The 20,585-nt window shown below is 37.2% G+C and overlaps 1 protein-coding gene across 3 annotated transcripts in view; it reads left to right on the top strand.

Annotated features, from left to right (window-relative positions):
* Positions 1 to 6,512, top strand: part of dnmt3bb.1 (DNA (cytosine-5-)-methyltransferase 3 beta, duplicate b.1) — a 58,074-nt gene extending 51,562 nt beyond the window's left edge. For 2 of the 3 annotated variants that reach the window (XM_076277530.1, XM_076277532.1), the window contains 6 exons: positions 502 to 592; positions 828 to 976; positions 1,175 to 1,260; positions 1,450 to 1,534; positions 1,876 to 1,994; positions 3,950 to 6,512. In XM_076277530.1, the coding sequence (XP_076133645.1) occupies positions 502 to 592; positions 828 to 976; positions 1,175 to 1,260; positions 1,450 to 1,534; positions 1,876 to 1,994; positions 3,950 to 4,091 (672 nt within the window). In that variant the 3' untranslated portion in view covers positions 4,092 to 6,512. The remainder of the gene's footprint in view (positions 1 to 501; positions 593 to 827; positions 977 to 1,174; positions 1,261 to 1,449; positions 1,535 to 1,875; positions 1,995 to 3,949) is intronic. The other variant, XM_076277531.1, reaches the window with a different exon arrangement.
* Positions 6,513 to 20,585: the final 14,073 nt, after the last annotated feature.

Raw genomic sequence — 20,585 nt, 5'->3', positions numbered from 1 at the left:
GATGTGATGTTCTAGCACAGGGGTGCCTGGAGCTCAGTGCCTCTCCTTTCTCCCCCCTCAGGCTAAAGAGGAGCTTTTGTTGTGTGCGGGTTGAAATGATGATGGTTGTGTGTGTGTGTGTGTGTGTGTGTGTGTGTGTGTGTGTGTGTGTGTGTGTGTGTGTGTGTGTGTGTGTGTGTGTGTGTGTGTGTGTGCGCGCGCACTGGGCTCTGACATAGTGACGGTATGAATGTTTGTGTATGAATGTTTGTATTGGCATGTAATTGTGCAATATTTCTGCATGCTGTATATATGTATGTTTAACCTGTAGCTTTGTGCTTATTGTATGCATCATGAATTCTCAGTGAAGCACAACATCTATATCTGCGGGGTGTGGTTAATGTCAAAAGACATTAAGCATTGTTCAAAGCTGGACTCCTATGCTCAATCATTAAACAAACTACATTCAAGAACATGCAGTATACTTTAACTGACACTAGATGGCACTGTTGTGTTCCCTAGATTGCCGAGTGGGGCCCATTTGACCTGGTCATTGGTGGAAGTCCATGCAATGACCTCTCCATTGTCAACCCAGCAAGAAAAGGCCTCTATGGTAATTGCTGTGACTCTACTATTGTGTCAAAGTGTGTCAAATAAGGCTTCATTTGCTGAGAAACTTTTGCTATTAGCAATTACCATTAATGCACCTTATTCAATTGCCTCTAGCATCCATGAAAAAAAGATTCCTTAAATGTTTGACTTTTTAAAAACTCTTTTATTAATCACGGTTATTCTCTGAGGTTTTGGTTTTAAACAGAATTCTCCCATTGTGTGGTGTTCTTCTGCAGAGGGCACTGGCCGGCTATTCTTTGAGTTCTACCGCCTCCTGAGTGAAGCAAAGCCCAAAGACGGCGAGGACCGGCCCTTTTTCTGGATGTTTGAGAACGTGGTTGCCATGGGGGTTAACGACAAGAGGGACATCTCCCGCTTCTTAGAGGTTTGTCACTCTCATTAACTTATAATCAGAGTATACTGGATGTGTTTCGTCCAACCAAATTTACTTGTTTTTTTTTTATGGTCAAAGTGGGAAAATTAACCAAGGCAATTGCAATACATTGTATGTCCTCTCCCGTGTATGTGTTTGTGTCTGTCTGTGTGTGTCTGTCTGTGTGTGTGTCTGTGTTTGTGTCTACAGTGTAATCCAGTGATGATTGATGCCATTGAGGTGTCTGCTGCTCACAGGGCACGTTACTTCTGGGGAAATCTACCTGGCATGAACAGGTATATGGATCCCAGTCATACATACTGCATTTGACACTGACATCTGACTGCTTTTCACCAGAGCCATCCTGCCTCCCCTTGACTGATTAGACTACTCATCATGCCAAACATAATAATAATAATTCCAAAACTAATAACTCCCAAGTGAGTGCCCTGCAGATTCATACCGTAGAGATTAACCCAATGAAGTTTTCCATTGTTCAGGCCCCGCTGTGCCTCCGGCATGGACAAACTGGAGCTGCAAGACTGTCTGGAGCACGGGAGGGTTGCAAAGGTAAAAGACCGGTAAAGAAAAAACAGCCCCTGCCAAGAACCCCTGAATGCTGGGCTGCTGTCATGCATATACATGCAAGATGGGGGAATGATAGGGGCAAAGACAACAGTATCAGCAGATGTGTCAAAAGATACGTCAAAAATAGCAACCTTTTAATGCCAGCTATAGGTCAGAAATTTACTAAGGAATCGTTGAATCGTTTACTAAGGAAGCTGTTTTTTTTTTTTTTTTAAATCCCACCTACAAAATCACAGGAAGCGAAGTTGTGCGAGTACATTGTTTGTTTCTGTTTGTTGTTGACTTATGGATCTGACCACTTCTCTCTGCCCTCCTCTGTGTAGTTTGGGAAGGTGCGCACCATCACCACCCGCTCCAACTCCATCAAGCAAGGCAAGGACCAGCATTTCCCCGTCCTGATGAATGGGAAGGAGGACATCTTGTGGTGTACCGAGCTGGAAAGGTAAGGCACACATGCCAGCACACACACACCAGCCCAGCACACATGCCATCACACATGCACACACACGTAATGAGTGCAGCCATCTTGGAAATGCAAACTCGGGTACTCGGTTCTAACAAGCTGACAAGAAGGAAGACGACTTCAAGGGACGTTCCATTTGCAACTTCCTGCTCGTAACAACTTACGGGTACAAGTGCTGTTGTGAATTAACACACAAATTCTGCAAGAACCAACTCTACCTCTATTTTATTGGTTTGTTCACTCTTGTTCACTAAACAAGCCCATGATTCGCTTTTAATCACTTTAATGAACATGTAGCTATTCTGGACAAATATACAGGACAAAGAATTAAAATAAACTGTAAATTTGCCAATTCACATGTAATGCTCAATCCCACTTCCTCAAACCTGCTGGTATGGTTTTGGGACCATTAATGACAAGAAGTTGAAGTTGAGAAAGACGTTGAGAAATATCCCATCAGTCATCTTTAAGTTGGGAAATGATTGGCCATTTTGTTAAACTCAGACAACAGGATTATGAAATTAATTAATCAATAAGCCCTGAGAGGCCGTTCTATATCATGAATATAGCACAGCTGGGGGGTGTTGTTAGGCACAAAGCAAGCGAAGCAAAGCTGGGTGCCATTAAACAACCCTCAGCTGTGCTATATTCACGATATAGAACGGCCTCAAGGGGCTCATTGCTTTTATAAAACGGCTACCACATATAGGACATTAAAAATGTATACAAAATAAACAAATAATCATGAAATTTAAAAGCTATTTCATCTACAAATGTCCATTCTTCCGCGGAGTCCCCATAGAATAGTTCCACCGCTAGTAGATTCTTGTCTTCGGAATTGTTGCTCAGCCATTTTGAATTTTTACCGTCATGCATTCGAAACGCATCAAGTAAGGGATAATGGACGACACGGTGGTCTGTTCACAGAAGTTAATGCACGGTCGAGGTTGTAAAACGGCCCGACGCGAAGCGGAGGTATAATGGATGCTACAATGTTGCCATGTTCTGAACGTCTGCATTTTACAGCTCGGATGCAACGTGACAGTTCATTTAAACTTCACAACGAGTTCGGCGAATTAATATACAAGTGTGATACGGCCAAAAAAATGGATCTACTTCATAGGTGTGCAAATAACATACGGTTAAAGGAACACCAGGCAACGTTTTCGTGTTAATTACTCATCTTTGTAAGTCGGTATATGGTTAAAGGACTCATTACAGGGCGAATGAAGACTCTCTCGCCCGCCCCTACTGCCTGTGGGAATAATGTCCCGCTTGCAAGTTCAGTGTATCGTACCCGCCGACCGAAGCAGGATAATTTTACATCCTGCATCCACAGCACAGAGGCAGGCTAACGAAACGCTAGCGATTGTTGCAAACGTGTGTATAATGGCAGAGCCAGCGAAGAAGCAGCGAAAACCCTTGACGGAAGATGCAAAGAAAAGGAAAAGAGCTTCAGACTGAGCAAGGGGGAGTTTCGTAGAGAAAAAGCATCAGGCTTGCCTGGTGTCCCTTTAATGGTCGTTCTAAATTACGTAGGACAATGGGAAATTCAACCAAGCAGTGGAATAATATAGAACGAAATACGGTCTCAGCCGTGCTATATCGGGAAAATATACAACGGCATCGAACGCGATTCAACCAATCATAATCAAGGACTGGAACTATCCGTTTTATAAACAGAGATAATCATAATGATTAGCTTTTAATGTACTTGCACATGATATGGAGTTCAAAAACATGTCTGTGCTTGTGTTAAGTCCATTGGCCATTTTGTTCAACTCAGCCAACAGGATTACACAATTAAACAGAAATAATTGTGATGATTAGCTTTTCATTTGTGGTTTGCACTGCAACACATGTTGGAGTTCAAAAACATGTCTATGCTTGTGTGTAGTCTCCTTGACTCAGTCTTTCTTTGTGTACCTCCGCAGGATTTTTGGGTTTCCTGTTCACTACACAGACGTGTCCAACATGGGCCGAGGTGCTCGGCAGAAATTGCTGGGTAGATCTTGGAGCGTGCCAGTGATCCGTCACCTCTTCGCCCCCCTGAAGGACTACTTTGCCTGTGAATAATGAGCCTCTTGGTACCAAGCCCTGCTTTTCCTCCACGACCACACACACACACACGCACACACACACACACACACAACGGGGGTCTATCTCTGATGGCGATAGGGAGCTCCAATGAGCGCTGAGCTTACAGTGTCATCTCATAACAACTAGGCCCACATAACTCCCTCATTGGTGGACGGACCAACCAGGATCCTCAGTGTGAAAATACCTGGCAAAGATGAAGCAAGGTGGCCCTGGATGAGATTGTGTGTCTGTGTGTGTGTTTGAGAGAGAGCAAGAGAGGAGTAGAGAGAGAAAGGAAGAGTGTTTGATTCATGATAACTATTTGTTGTCAGACATGTCCAAGGGGCTCCCCCTAAATGCCAGGGAAAGGCAAAGGTGCTCAGTTCAATAGCCTGGAACAACCGGTGCCACATTACTGTAAAGTGACTACATGACAGGCTTCAAGTTCAGCCTCAGTGTCACTCCCAAACTCAGGGTGAGATACGTAAATGTCCTTTTAGATGCTGGAATTATCAGAGAGAAGACATCGTTTGTATTTGTTTGGAGACATTGTGCTGTTGATAGATGCCATTTGCCATCAGTAAATGTCCTTTATGTATGTCAGTAAGAAACACTTAACAGAATGATCAAGAACGTGTTTCATCATAAATGGGAACATTTTTAGAAAGATTTTTTTATATCCAGTTATAGAGATACTTGAAACCCTAATCAATGCAAAAAGGTGTTTTTTGATGCACCACACCAATTGACTTTTGGCTGTATTTGGGCACTATAGTTTATGTAGATTGCATGGAATACCCCTTTGTGAGAACAATGTGTTTTCTTTGCAAAAATAATGCAATTGTACATTTGTACAATGTCTTAAAATTGAAAAAAAAAAAAAGAATATTATCCAAGAAAAAATAGAATAGTGTTGGTGTCACTTTGAAGGGTTGAAGAATGCATGAGAATGATGCACAAAAGTACAATATTTTAAAATGTAAGATTTAATGCTATATATAACTAAATATAAATCACTTAGCATAAATATCATATAAATGACATCAGAAAGTTTCCCATTTCAAAGTACATATACTGTATATCCAGAACTGGCCGGAAAAGTTTCATTTTGTGTTTGCCAGATTTAGAATTTGTGTGTTTTTATCCAATAAAAACTGAAACAGAACTCTTAAGTATAAAGGACATTTATGTCATCTCCACAAGAGGGCATTATCTTCATGCTTGTAAGATTTTTGGAAACATGTCTACATTGTCTTGACAAATCAAGTCATTGAACACTTTTATTGAGATTTTGTACTGTACTGTGTCTGGTCTTTTGACGAACCCAATGTTTACAACTCACCATTGCGTTTAAAATGTAAAGATCTTAAGAAATGGAAAGTCCAAAGTCCAAATCAACAGAACGTTGGTGTTCCTCGGTGAATACAAAGAACACTTTTAATGTTCTATAAGCCTGTTGTTTTTCTCGGTAGTGACACATATGAGTGGTGGGAGAGATGGAAAGGTGCTAGGTTTGCCTTAACAAGCTCTGCTGTAGCTTTTTATATTGAAGAAAAATCTTGTACTTCATTTTTACTGTCTGCTAATCATTTTGTAATTAGCATCTTTGTCTCATACCTTTATGTATACAATGTCTTTTGAGCAACTGCTAGTATATTCTCTATATGTAAGGTGTATTCTCATGGCCTACATACCAACTGGATATTACAGAATTTTGATAATTGTCAGGACAGAGAGCTATAAACAAACATTTATAAATCTGGTGCTCACTACAAGAATTCACATTATTGCAATTACTATTTTCATTCTTTCAAAAAGATTCACTTTTAAATGTTTTTGTTATTTCCTGGTGTCTGTTGGTGCACGGATAAAGTGAATACTTCCTCATAGATCACAGCATGTAATGAAAGATTCTGTTAAGTTGCTGTTACTGAAACATGGAACTTTCTCAAGTGTAATCCGGTCTAATTACGTGTTGACATGCTTGAAAAGACAACCGCTTTCTCTTGGCTAATGGGTATTCTGCTCTGCCATGACCATATTCCTAACCCACTATTTTTTACTCATGTTTTTAATACTTTAAACCTTGATGTATACATAAAGCCTTTATGTTTAAAGATACAAAGTAGAAGAAAGGACAGCTTTTGAAATAGTTTTGAGTAGTCTTTGATTTTATATTATGTTATATAAAAACATTTGTGTTTTTTAACTTCTGTGAAAGAATAGTTTGTGGTATACTCAGCCCTGTATTAGTACCCAGTTGTTTTATTTTAACCATAGCTATGGTTTTATTCTGCGAATAAAACATTCAAGAACTAGACTTTCCTTTTAACATAAAAGCACCCACAACTCTATTTTTATACTGTTTTACTTGATATTCTTGAACACTGTCAATAAAACTGATAATACATTATGTTACACCTTGCTTGTTTGTGAATCTTATTGTATTTTGACATCCAGCTGTAAGGTCATACATTACAAGCTAATACAACAATGGACCACAAGTATTGCAACGATCCAGAACGAATGATCCACATTTTTATCTTGGAGGACATAAGTGACAAGAGAAGACAGTAATTATATAACTGATTCTTGATAAAGGGATGTACAGTATGTAGAGAGCCCTGTCCACTGAAACACACTTTTAGAAAGTCCTTTTGTTTTTCAGGCCACCAAGTAAGGGACAGGCTAAAAGGTCATCAAGGATGGTAAACAAACCATATTTCATGGCTAAAATAATACAAAGACAAACCAACCACAGAATTTCCTACATTTCATCTTGAATTGAAAATAGATAGTGTATGGATTTGTGGGAAATGGGTTACAGTATTGCATGTGTGGTAGGCAACAATGAAATGTTTGTGGGAAATTATCACATTATTATGTTTATAACATGCAGCTTTGAATTACTTTTGTGGTTTATTATAAGTCATTATATTTGTGCATGCAACAGGAGCCTCTCTTCATTATTAGTTCTCCATTTCAGTTCTCTGATTTAGAGTTGCTCAGACCTGTGTATGATAAACTTTTTAATTCTAACTCATTTTTGTAATCTGAGGCTTTCAATAAATGAACTCAGTCAATCAGTCCTCAACATTTATGTTAACTCACTTCAATTGTATGTAAAGCACTGTCTGAGCGTACATTACGTATCTTTTGAATATGCATTTGGAAATGTATTTGTATATTTCATTTTTTGTTTTGCTTTGCAAGCACTTTATTTTGTCTTTCATAAATGTTCTCTCAATCTCTGCAACACTATTCTATCCATGGGATCTTCATTCTATTCACATATTTTAATGTACAACATATCATATCCGTCCATCTTTCTCTATCTTGCCCCTTCTAAACTCCACCAGTAAACACCAGTAAATGAATGGTTCTCTATCTGCCAGGCTCTCCCATAGACTATAAAAAGGGCACTTCTGCAACTGCAAAATCATCTGACACACTTACAGTAATGACATTTGCAACTTTGGAGAATGACCTCTTTGTGTATGATTTGTATGGTAAAAATTGAGAATGGTTGATAACCACTGTTAAGCTACTCCACTTCTAAGGTTATCATACCAATAAATAATGTAAACTATAATGTAAAATAATGTAAGTAGGAAATGACCAGACATTTGCCTAAAGGTAACCTGGCACATGAACTTTATGGTAGCTTTTGGCTCATTGTGATGCCGAGTTTAGTATTAAAACAATGAATAAGATTTTTTATGTTACATGGAAGTGATACTCCATGTTATGACTCCAGAGCTTCTGTTATGGTCCCAATGATTAATCTTCTCACTGCAAGAATACTCACGGTACAGATCTGATTGGTTTGGCCTGCAACAGAGACCGATTTGAACAGAAATCTTTTTAATAGTCTACAAATTCAAACGGTCCAACGTCTTGTTTTTGAGCCAGCCAGTTGTAACGATGCTAAAATAACCGATTAATCATTTAGGAGTAAAGGATATGCTTAAAACCTCACTCACAGTCCTGCAGCCTTTGGCCAGTCTGGAAATATATAAGTCACTTATAACACTTATAACTATAACACTTTCCTCTTACCATCGTTGGATTTGCAACGTGGTCCTTGCTTTATTGTATACTCCAGCCACTGGTTCAATCCGACTACCCTTTTATACTGTTGAAAGGAGTCACATATTGACCTAACTATTGCTGTTAATAATGCTGTTAATGCTGACACACTTTAGCATTTAGGCTTACTTATCCTGCAAGGAAAACCCGGAAAAGGTAATCAGATAAACATGAATATAGACCTATAACCTACATAGAGTAGGTTACACTAGTCATAAATTAGTCATAAATATTCGTCACTTTAATTCTTCAATTTGTGACTGCAAGACAGACATAGAAGCAGACCAGGCCAGCAGGCCGTCACATATTCTTCCTCTCACAAAATATTGGTTCAAATAGGCATATAGTAATGCAATTCTGGTTAGTATAGTATACCATAGGTGTATACAATCAAGCAACTAGTTTATGAATGTACACTGCATGATGCTTGATTTTATACACCTGTAGCAAGGGACCTGATGAAACATGAATAGTTATAACATAGTTTTTGTATACAATGAACCTTTTTTCCTTATTTAGCCTTTTTGTCAGTGATCTTCACCCTGTGCATTTTACACACTCTGTCTAATCTTTCTTATGCTTATCGATTTAACTTATTTAATTTCTCCATGTATCACTGGGATTCTATCAAGTGTCCATGTTTAAATTTGCCACTCTTCAAGGGCACAACAGAACATTAGAGTGAATATCTTAGGAACTGAGCCTTCTGATTGGCTTAAAAGTCCCAGACTGTGGAAGATTTTTTATTTATGAAGAGATGCTAAAATGTCAAGAACATTATTGGGCAGTGGTATGGTGTTGCCTCCAGGCAATAACCTAATTTGGCTTGTTTGAACAGAATGGATCATCTTTTTATGGCATCCATGTGGGGCAGCCGTGGCCTAATGGTTAGCGCTTCGGACTTGCAACCCCGACCAGTAGGAGCGGCTGAAGTGCCCTTGAGCAAGGCACCTAACCCCTCACTGCTCCCCGAGCGCCACTGTAGCAGGCAGCTCACTGCGTCAGGATTAGTGTGTGCTTCACTTAACTGTGTGTTCACTGTGTGCTTAGTGTGTTTCACTAATTCACGGATTGGGATAAATGCAGAGACCAAATTTCCCTCACAGGATCAAAAGAGTATCCTGTGAGGGAAATTTGGTCTCTACATTTATATACTACTTATTTGATTGGATAACTCTTCATCAGGGGTGGAAACCCCAATGCTATCCAATGCAAGGCGACGCCATATTTTCCTTTGCGAAAAAGCCATTTTTCAGTTTTCTTCCAGTAAATCATCATGAATAAAATATGAGCAACATTTATTGATAAGTATATTTTTAACAACTTCTCATAACACATCAAGGAAGGTGTCATGAAATTATAAAAGACTGCATGTTGCCCTATGGCAACATTGTACCATAACACTCACCTATGGCCATAACAATTTAAAATATATAGAGATGTTCAATTTCTAGTGCTATAGGTAGGGGGTTTCACACAGCGGCCAATCAACAACTGAGCCTATTTACTGTTAAAAACAAAATCACTAACAAATCAACCTTTGGCAAAAATCATCACCAACAGAACAGACTTCAAGAGCATTTCACAGATTGTCAAGCAGGCACCTTCCTTCATGGATGTTTTAATTGAATTAGGCCCACGACACCTAAAAGGCTCAACAATGGTATCTGGTGTCCTAACCCCTGGCTTGCTGTGTTACTAAAAGAAGGTGAGTCAGTCCCCAGAAAGGAGTGATACATTAGTGAGGCACTAGAGTGTACTTTTTGAAGTTTTATGGAATGCCATCACTATGTGCTCTGACTACCATACCAATGGCCCTGGCTCTTTGGTGTTGTGGTCAAGCTGCAGGTGTGCTAGCATTTAGGCCCATGTTTGAGGCCTGGCTGCTCTTTCTCTTTGCTACAGTGTTACCTACCCCTGTTTCTCTGTTGAGACAAATAGCTTACTAAACTTTCAAAAAGTGAGGTGCAGGTCTCAAAGTGGAGAGTTTGTGTCATTTTAACTTCATATCTGTAAAATATTGGTCTTCATTCTGCAATAGCTAAGGGTAACAACAGAAATTGAAGTTTTGTGAAGTAGCCTATGAGAGTTGCAATGCATTCAAAAATATTTCATATATTTGAAATGCACATGTTTGCTTTACCTATCAAAATAATTGTTTCACTTTTCACTTGTGATAGCCTAATCTTATCAACTCAAGGCCGTAGTCATGATGTCAACATTGGGGGAGACCAAATCTGTGGTGGGGTCTGAGGGACCCCCAAACAGAATTTCAATACATTTCCTACCATGCAAAAATATTAGTCAAAATCACAAACAAGTCGTCAGGTCAGTCAATTAGGTTATTCCAAACTTTTGACGGACATAGGCATGGCATGGATGGATTATGAACCCCTGGACACAGATACCCCCCCCCGGTGAGTTTTGTGAGGGTGGAGAAGAAGCAACTTCCATTTGTGTTCGAAATGTATACTTTAAAAGAAATTACAAACTAGAGTATCTTATGATAACCTCTATATTACACAGAATGTGGTTCTTTGACTTAGCCTATTACTTACACCTGAAGATTGTTTTAAACTAAGGCTTAGACTCATAGGTTTGGAGCCTAATAAGATTTTGTCTTTTAATTTAGATTTTATTATGCTGGCGGCTAATCATACAATTTTAACATGGTTTGAAAGGGACAGGATTCTGGAATAGGCTATAAGACAGGCCCCTCTTCTGTCTGACCCATATGTTACCCCGGTATGCATTATAGACTGGCTTCTGACAGAAATTACGTTTTGTGCCAACATGTAGAAACACTAGGCCTACTACAGCCTTTAATTGGTGAATGGAGGTGCAAATTCCTTTCTTTGGTTATTGTCCGCGATTCACATTAACTGTAGGCTATCACGTACCTATTGTAAACGTCGCCACATTTGATCGTTTTGCCTGCATGGATGCGCGATTGAGTGCGCATCTAAATAATATGCAGATGCAACAATCATTTCTAAGAGGCCTATAAACGGTAATTTCTGGCATTACTACTAGCATATGAATGCATTATTTATGTTGAAAGACGTGAAAGAAATGACACAGGCTTCACAAATTCATCATTTAAAATAAAACGTTTCACTTTCGCTATCGTTGCGAGAATAGGCTACAATATGGAAAATGTTCCCTTTCAGTCTGATCGGCTCCAAACATGTATGGGATTTCCTTAGCTTGTGCTACACCTTTTCAAGAAGTTTTGTGGAAATTGTACCAGTAGCTTTTGCGATATTGTTAACAGCCCTACCTCACCGCAGGGTGCAGTAAATGGAAGCTTTTGATAGCTCACTCCACTAACGAAAAACGGAAAATCACCAGGACAAACCACTCAGGGGTGTAGGCTACTCTGGGACCATAGGTCACTAATTTGTGCGTTATTACGTTTGATTACATTTCAGATACAGTACGCGTTGGTTTCCTGTAGTGTAGGCCTAGTATAGCGCTTTATTCTTGTTCTTTCTATGTCCGAATATTGGGGGGGACATTTTGGTCATATTTGAATATTGGGGGGGACACGTACCCCTCAATGTCTATGGTCACTACGGCCCTGTATCAACTTAATGTTGGTGTAGCCTGCGACCTAACAAAAGCTAGGGTTAGGCCTAATGTGTGATGTTGAAGACAGTCGAGCATGCTGGTGACGACTATGCAACTCGATTTCTGCATGTAGCCTACCGACATTTTTGGAGGAGGCCATTTTGCAAATCTTTTGCATTCTATAAGGTTTGGTGAAATAATGTTTAGGTCTACAGGGCCGAGCTACAATTTAGCCTACCCGTAACTGTGTAGTCTTCCTGAAAGCCAATTGATAATTTGACGATTAGGCCGGGCGAATGATACGTTCGTGTTGAATTAATTCGTGGTTACACTTAAACCGGTTTTAAATTATTTAATGAAGGTATGGCTAGAGGTTAATGTACGAGTCTGTCCATTACAGTGGTTTTGCACTGAGAGTGTTTAGATTGGGAAGAAATTAGTGTAAGCCATTACATTGCTAGAAAGACCGTGGTAAAGTTGGTTTTATATTGGACGTTGGATATTCGACACATTCGAAAAATCTATTTAGCACTGACTACGAGGGTCGAGTTTGTGTCAAACCAACTTTAATGTGTTTAAACAAGGCCTGCCTATATTACACAAAGCTTCTTTTGTCCGAAAACCCATGTTTTGATTTTATGAATTTTTTAGGCTGATAAAAGATTTCAATCTATTATGCGGCTTCACCTTTTGACTTACCCATACTAAAACACATCTCCTGAACTCGGCTTACTGCCCTTTCTAGTACACAAAGCTTCTTTTTCCCTAAAACCTACTCTTTGATTTTATACAATTTTTAATGTTAAATGTTTCAAATCTATTATGCGGCTTGCCCTTTTGACCTACCCATGTCAAAACACATCTGGTGAACTCGGATTACTGCTCTATATAGTACACAAAGCTTCTTTTTCCCAAAAATCCATTCTTTGATTTTATAAATATTTTTTTAATGTAAAAAAATGCTTTAAATGCTTTAAATCTATTATGCGGCTTGACCTTTTGACCTAACCATGTCAAAACACATCTGTTGCACTCAGCTAACTGCCCTACATAATACACAAAGCTTCTTTTTTCATAAAAACTCACTCTTTGATTTTATATAAATTTTTTACTATTCAAAAATGCTATAAATCTATTATGCGAATTGACCTTTTGACCAACCCATGTCAAAACACATCTGCTGCACTCAGTTAACTGCCCTACATAGTACACAAAGCTTCTTTTTTTCAAAAACTTACTCTTTGATTTTATATACATTTTTTACTATTCAAAAATGCTATAAATCTATTATGCGGCTTGACCTTTTGACCTACCCATGTCAAAACACATCTGTTGCACTCAGCTAACTGGCCTTCATAGTACACAAAGCTTCTTTTTTTCAAAAACGCACTCTTTGATTTTATATAAATTTTTTACTATTCAAAAATGCTATAAATCTATTATGTGCCTTCCCCTTTCGACTTACCCATATCAAAACACATCTGCTGCACTCGGCTAACTTGCCTACATAGTACACAAAGCTTCTTTTTTTCAAAAGCACTCTTTGATTTTATATACATTTTTTACTATTCAAAAATGCTATAAATCTATTATGTGCCTTCCCCTTTCGCCTTACCCATATCAAAACACATCTGCTGCACTCGGCTAACTTGCCTACATAGTACACAAAGCTTCTTTTTTTCAAAAACACACTCTTTGATTTTATATACATTTTTTACTATTCAAAAATGCTATAAATCTATTATGTGCCTTCCCTTTTCGCCTTACCCATATCAAAACACATCTGCTGCACTCGGCTAACTGCCCTACATAGTACACAAAGCTTCTTTTTTCCAAAAATGCACTCTTTGATTTTATATACATTTTTTATTATTCAAAAATGCTATAAATCTATTATGCGGCTTGACCTTTTGACCTAACCATGTCAAAACACATCTGTTGCACTCAGCTAACTGCCCTACATAATACACAAAGCTTCTTTTTTCCAAAAACTCACTCTTTGATTTTATATAATTTTTTTACTATTCAAAAATGCTATACATCTATTATGCGAATTGACCTTTTGACCAACCCATGTCAAAACACATCTGCTGCACTCAGTTAACTGCCCTACATAGTACACAAAGCTTCTTTTTTTCAAAAACGCACTCTTTGATTTTATATTATTTTTTTACTATTCAAAAATGCTATAAATCTATTATGTGCCTTCACCTTTTGACCTAGCCATGTCAAAACACATCTGTTGCACTCGGCTAACTGCCCTTCATAGTGCACAATGCTTCTTTTTTTCCAGAAACTCACTCTTTGATTTTATATTTTTTTTTTACTATTCAAAAATGCTATAAATCTATTATGCGGCTTGACCTTTTGACCTACCCATGTCAAAACACATCTGTTGCACTCAGCTAACTGGCCTTCATAGGACACAAAGCTTATTTTTTCCAAAAACTCACTCTTTGATTTTATATTAATTTTTTACTTTATAAAAATGCTATAAATCTATTATGCGAATCGACCTTTTGACCTACCCATGTCAAAACACCTCTGCTGCACTCAGCTAACTGCCCTACATAATACACAAAGCTTATTTTGTCCAAAAACTTACTCTTTGATTTTATATAAATTTTTTACTATTCAAAAATGCTATAAATCTATTATGCGGCTTGACCTTTTGACCTACCCATGTCAAAACACATCTGCTGCACTCGGCTAACTGCCCTACATAGTACACAAAGCTTCTTTTTTCCAAAAATGCACTCTTTGATTTTATATTATTTTTTTACTATTCAAAAATGCTATAAATCTATTATGTGCCTTCACCTTTTGACCTACCCATGTCAAAACACATCTGCTGCACTCGGCTAACTGCCCTTCATAGTGCACAATGCTTCTTTTTTTTTTAAAACGCACTCTTTGATTTTATATAATTCTTTTACTATTCAAAAATGCTATAAATCTATTATGCAGCTTGACCTTTCGACTTACCCATGTCAAAACACATCTGTTGCACTCAGCTAACTTGCCTACATAGTACACAAAGCTTCTTTTTTTCAAAAACGCACTCTTTGATTTTATATAAATTTTTTACTATTCAAAAATGCTATAAATCTATTATGTGCCTTCCCCTTTCGACTTACCCATATCAAAACACATCTGCTGCACTCGGCTAACTTGCCTACATAGTACACAAAGCTTCTTTTTTTCAAAAACACACTCTTTGATTTTATATACATTTTTTACTATTCAAAAATGCTATAAATCTATTATGTGCCTTCCCCTTTCGCCTTACCCATATCAAAACACATCTGCTGCACTCGGTTAACTGCCCTACATAGTACACAAAGCTTCTTTTTTTCAAAAACGCAGTCTTTGATTTTATATACATTTTTTACTATTCAAAAATGCTATAAATCTATTATGCGACCTGACCTTTTGACCTACCCATGTCAAAACACATCTGCTGCACTCAGCTAACTGCCCTACATAGTACACAAAGCTTATTTTTTTCCAAAGCCCACTCTTTGATTTTATAGATGTTTTATTATCAAAAAATGCTATAAATCTATATTATACATTTATTGAAAATTTAAAAAAATCCAGTTGATTTACACAGCCAAATGGAACTTTGGATGGAAAACAAAATATAGTTAACTTAATAAATATAAATGATGTATGTCTACGTACAAAGAGGTAGCTTGTTTTTTTGCATTTTTGAATAGTAATAAATTAATATAAAATCAAAGAGTGAGTTTTTGGAAAAAAAAAGCTTTGTGTACTACTGTATGTAGGACAGTTAGCTGAGTGCAGCAGATGTGTTTTGACATGGGTAGGTCAAAAGATGAAGGCGCATAATAAATTTATAGCATTTTTGAATAATAAAAAAATAATATAAAATCAAAGAGTGCATTTTTGGAAAAAAGAAGCTTTGTGTACTATGTAGGGCAGTTAGCCGAGTGCAGCAGATGTGTTTTGACATGGGTAGGTCAAAAGGTCAAGCCGCATAATAGATTTATAGCATTTTTAAATAGTAAAAAATTTATATAAAATCAAAGAGTACGTTTTTGGACAAAATAAGCTTTGTGTATTATGTAGGGCAGTTAGCTGAGTGCAGCAGATGTGTTTTGACATGGGTAGGTCAAAAGGTCGATTCGCATAATAGATTTATAGCATTTTTATAAAGTAAAAAATTAATATAAAATCAAAGAGTGAGTTTTTGGAAAAAATAAGCTTTGTGTCCTATGAAGGCCAGTTAGCTGAGTGCAACAGATGTGTTTTGACATGGGTAGGTCAAAAGGTCAAGCCGCATAATAGATTTATAGCATTTTTGAATAGTAAAAAAATAATATAAAATCAAAGAGTGAGTTTCTGGAAAAAAAGAAGCATTGTGTACTATGAAGGGCAGTTAGCCGAGTGCAACAGATGTGTTTTGACATAGCTAGGACAAAAGGTGAAGGCACATAATAGATTTATAGCATTTTTAAATAGTAAAAAAATAATATAAAATCAAAGAGTGCGTTTTTGAAAAAAAAGAAGCTTTGTGTACTATGTAGGGCAGTTAACTGAGTGCAGCAGATGTGTTTTGACATGGGTTGGTCAAAAGGTCAATTCGCATAATAGATGTATAGCATTTTTGAATAGTAAAAAAATTATATAAAATCAAAGAGTGAGTTTTTGGAAAAAAGAAGCTTTGTGTATTATGTAGGGCAGTTAGCTGAGTGCAACAGATGTGTTTTGACATGGTTAGGTCAAAAGGTCAAGCCGCATAATAGATTTATAGCATTTTTGAATAATAAAAAATGTATATAAAATCAAAGAGTGCATTTTTGGAAAAAAGAAGCTTTGTGTACTATGTAGGGCAGTTAGCCGAGTGCAGCAGATGTGTTTTGATATGGGTAAGGCGAAAGGGGAAGGCACATAATAGATTTATAGCATTTTTGAATAGTAAAAAAATAATATAAAATCAAAGAGTGAGTTTCTGGAAAAAAAGAAGCATTGTGCACTATGAAGGGCAGTTAGCCGAGTGCAACAGATGTGTTTTGACATGGCTAGGTCAAAAGGTGAAGGCACATAATAGATTTATAGCATTTTTGAATAGTAAAAAAATAATATAAAATCAAAGAGTGCGTTTTTGAAAAAAAGAAGCTTTGTGTACTATGTAGGGCAGTTAACTGAGTGCAGCAGATGTGTTTTGACATGGGTTGGTCAAAAGGTCAATTCGCATAATAGATGTATAGCATTTTTGAATAGTAAAAAAATTATATAAAATCAAAGAGTGAGTTTTTGGAAAAAAGAAGCTTTGTGTATTATGTAGGGCAGTTAGCTGAGTGCAACAGATGTGTTTTGACATGGTTAGGTCAAAAGGTCAAGCCGCATAATAGATTTATAGCATTTTTGAATAATAAAAAATGTATATAAAATCAAAGAGTGCATTTTTGGAAAAAAGAAGCTTTGTGTACTATGTAGGGCAGTTAGCCGAGTGCAGCAGATGTGTTTTGATATGGGTAAGGCGAAAGGGGAAGGCACATAATAGATTTATAGCATTTTTTAATAGTAAAAAATGTATATAAAATCAAAGAGTGTGTTTTTGAAAAAAAGAAGCTTTGTGTACTATGTAGGGCAGTTAACTGAGTGCAACAGATGTGTTTTGACATGGGTAGGTCAAAAGGTCAAGCCGCATAATAGATTTATAGCATTTTTGAATAGTAAAAAATGTATATAAAATCAAAGAGTAAGTTTTTGAAAAAAAGAAGCTTTGTGTACTATGTAGGGCAGTTAACTGAGTGCAGCAGATGTGTTTTGACATGGTTAGGTCAAAAGGTCAAGCCGCATAATAGATTTATAGCATTTTTGAATAATAAAAAATGTATATAAAATCAAAGAGTGCATTTTTGGAAAAAAGAAGCTTTGTGTACTATGTAGGGCAGTTAGCCGAGTGCAGCAGATGTGTTTTGATATGGGTAAGGCGAAAGGGGAAGGCACATAATAGATTTATAGCATTTTTGAATAGTAAAAAAATTATATAAAATCAAAGAGTGAGTTTCTGGAAAAAAAGAAGCATTGTGCACTATGAAGAGCAGTTAGCCGAGTGCAACAGATGTGTTTTGACATGGCTAGGTCAAAAGGTGAAGGCACATAATAGATTTATAGCATTTTTGAATAGTAAAAAAATAATATAAAATCAAAGAGTGAGTTTTTGGAAAAAATAAGCTTTGTGTATTATGTAGGGCAGTTAGCTGAGTGCAACAGATGTGTTTTGACATGGTTAGGTCAAAAGGTCAAGCCGCATAATAGATTTATAGCATTTTTGAATAATAAAAAATGTATATAAAATCAAAGAGTGCATTTTTGGAAAAAAGAAGCTTTGTGTACTATGTAGGGCAGTTAGCCGAGTGCAGCAGATGTGTTTTGATATGGGTAAGGCGAAAGGGGAAGGCACATAATAGATTTATAGCATTTTTGAATAGTAAAAAATGTATATAAAATCAAAGAGTGTGTTTTTGAAAAAAAGAAGCTTTGTGTACTATGTAGGGCAGTTAACTGAGTGCAACAGATGTGTTTTGACATGGGTAGGTCAAAAGGTCAAGCCGCATAATAGATTTATAGCATTTTTGAATAGTAAAAAATGTATATAAAATCAAAGAGTAAGTTTTTGAAAAAAAGAAGCTTTGTGTACTATGTAGGGCAGTTAACTGAGTGCAGCAGATGTGTTTTGACATGGGTTGGTCAAAAGGTCAATTCGCATAATAGATTTATAGCATTTTTGAATAGTAAAAAATTTATATAAAATCAAAGAGTGAGTTTTTTGGAAAAAAGAAGCTTTGTGTATTATGTAGGGCAGTTAGCTGAGTGCAACAGATGTGTTTTGACATGGTTAGGTCAAAAGGTCAAGCCGCATAATAGATTTAAAGCATTTAAAGCATTTTTTTTACATTAAAAAATATTTATAAAATCAAAGAATGGATTTTTGGGAAAAAGAAGCTTTGTGTACTATATAGAGCAGTAATCCGAGTTCACCAGATGTGTTTTGACATGGGTAGGTCAAAAGGGCAAGCCGCATAATAGATTTGAAACATTTAACATTAAAAATGGTATAAAATCAAAGAGTAGGTTTTAGGGAAAAAGAAGCTTTGTGTACTAGAAAGGGCAGTAAGCCGAGTTCAGGAGATGTGTTTTAGTATGGGTAAGTCAAAAGGTGAAGCCGCATAATAGATTGAAATCTTTTATCAGCCTAAAAAATTAATAAAATCAAAACATGGGTTTTTGGACAAAAGAAGCTTTGTGTAATATAGGCAGGCCTTGTTTAAACACATTAAAGTTGGTTTGACACAAACTCGACCCTCGTAGTCAGTGCTAAATAGATTTTTCGAATGTGTCGAATATCCAACGTCCAATATAAAACCAACTTTACCACGGTGCTAGAAAGACGTTTACGCAGGCTATCATAAACTCGAATTTTCTTCTATTTTATATGTTAGTCTACGCGATTTCTAAGCTAAAACAGTCACATACAGTAAACATTTCGCAATCTGATAGCTGCATGTCTCCTGTAGACAACCCAGGCGGTTGTAGCCCTATTGCTGTTTTGGGATGTCTACCGTTTTTACAGTGGACAGGCAGCTATATCGCGAGGAAATATTTGCTGTAGCCTATGTGAAAAAAATGTTTTAGCTTAGAATACTTTTAATGAGAGTCGTCCTGTAACCTTTGATTCATGGTAGATAAATAGGCTACATTTGCCAATTGTAGATAGCGTCGCTAACTCAAATATCCTAGGTTAGTGATATCAATATAATATTGATATCACTAACATAAAATCGTTGTTCATCCAGAATTTGCGGAATGCTAATGTTGTGATCTAGGCTACTTTAAAGGGATTTTTTTACGCAACTAACTTGTGGTTTCAACGTTCGTTCATCTACTGATCAAAACAACTTTGGCAGGACGTTTTGTAGCCTAGCCTACTAGGTTTATTAACTAAATATACTAACATGACCCCAGAGTGTAGCACTACCTGTCAACTCTAACTGTTGGCTGCAGCCACTTCAGCTAGGTAGAACCGATTTTTTTTCTGTTTTTCGTAGAGCCTACCAGTAGCCTACTCGAGTGACCTCAAGAAACAGCGATATGTGCAAAATCGCCGGAATTCGCCTTGAACACTGGGCGTGAGCTATGAAAAGCTACGAAGTCTTTACGATCAATTGTTCTTTGCTAGACCAATCACAGGAGAGGGTGCCCCAAAGGGTCAGGGGGAGGACGCTGGGGAAAAAATACAGCTAGGCTGAACACCAGTCACATCTTGAAGCTCGGATGGTGGTAAGTCACGGTTTTTCTTGACTGCCATTTTTTGTCGTCGAAGGTTATTTTGTAGACTAACGTTAGCCTAGATATACGCAGCTCTGACATACATATGGCCATGCACGCGGAAGATGGTTAGCCTACATCGGCAGCCTACCAGACTACAGCCCAAACTCTTACGGAAACACGTGTTAACCTGTATTAAAAACAAAACAAAATCAAAATAGATAGCCAAGGGACTAATGACACCATATTTAGCTATTTAAATCTGTTATTTGCCTTTGCTTTCTCATTCACGGACCCATAGGTTACGGAATTACATCGAACGTCGACATTTTAGCAACATTGTAACGCAGCAATGCAACATTATTTCAGTATTGCAAAATGATATCTCAAGAAAGGCCATGTTTAGGAGGCCACAACAGTCAAGTGGGGCACTGGCACGTGTCTGTTTACTATTCAAAAATTGCTCCGGCTTCTTGAGTATTTGGGTAATTTATAAATCAGCCTGATTTAGGCTGGTAAATAGGTATTTTA

The sequence above is a fragment of the Alosa pseudoharengus genome, unplaced genomic scaffold, assembly GCF_046254945.1.
Source record: "Alosa pseudoharengus isolate Yale_2024_CS ecotype anadromous, Long Island Sound unplaced genomic scaffold, YU_APseudo_1.1 YU_APseudo_1.1_scf_9, whole genome shotgun sequence".
NCBI lineage: Eukaryota > Metazoa > Chordata > Actinopteri > Clupeiformes > Clupeidae > Alosa > Alosa pseudoharengus.
The sequence above is the reverse complement of the archived record's forward strand: the minus strand, read 5'-3'. Positions and strand labels throughout refer to the sequence as shown.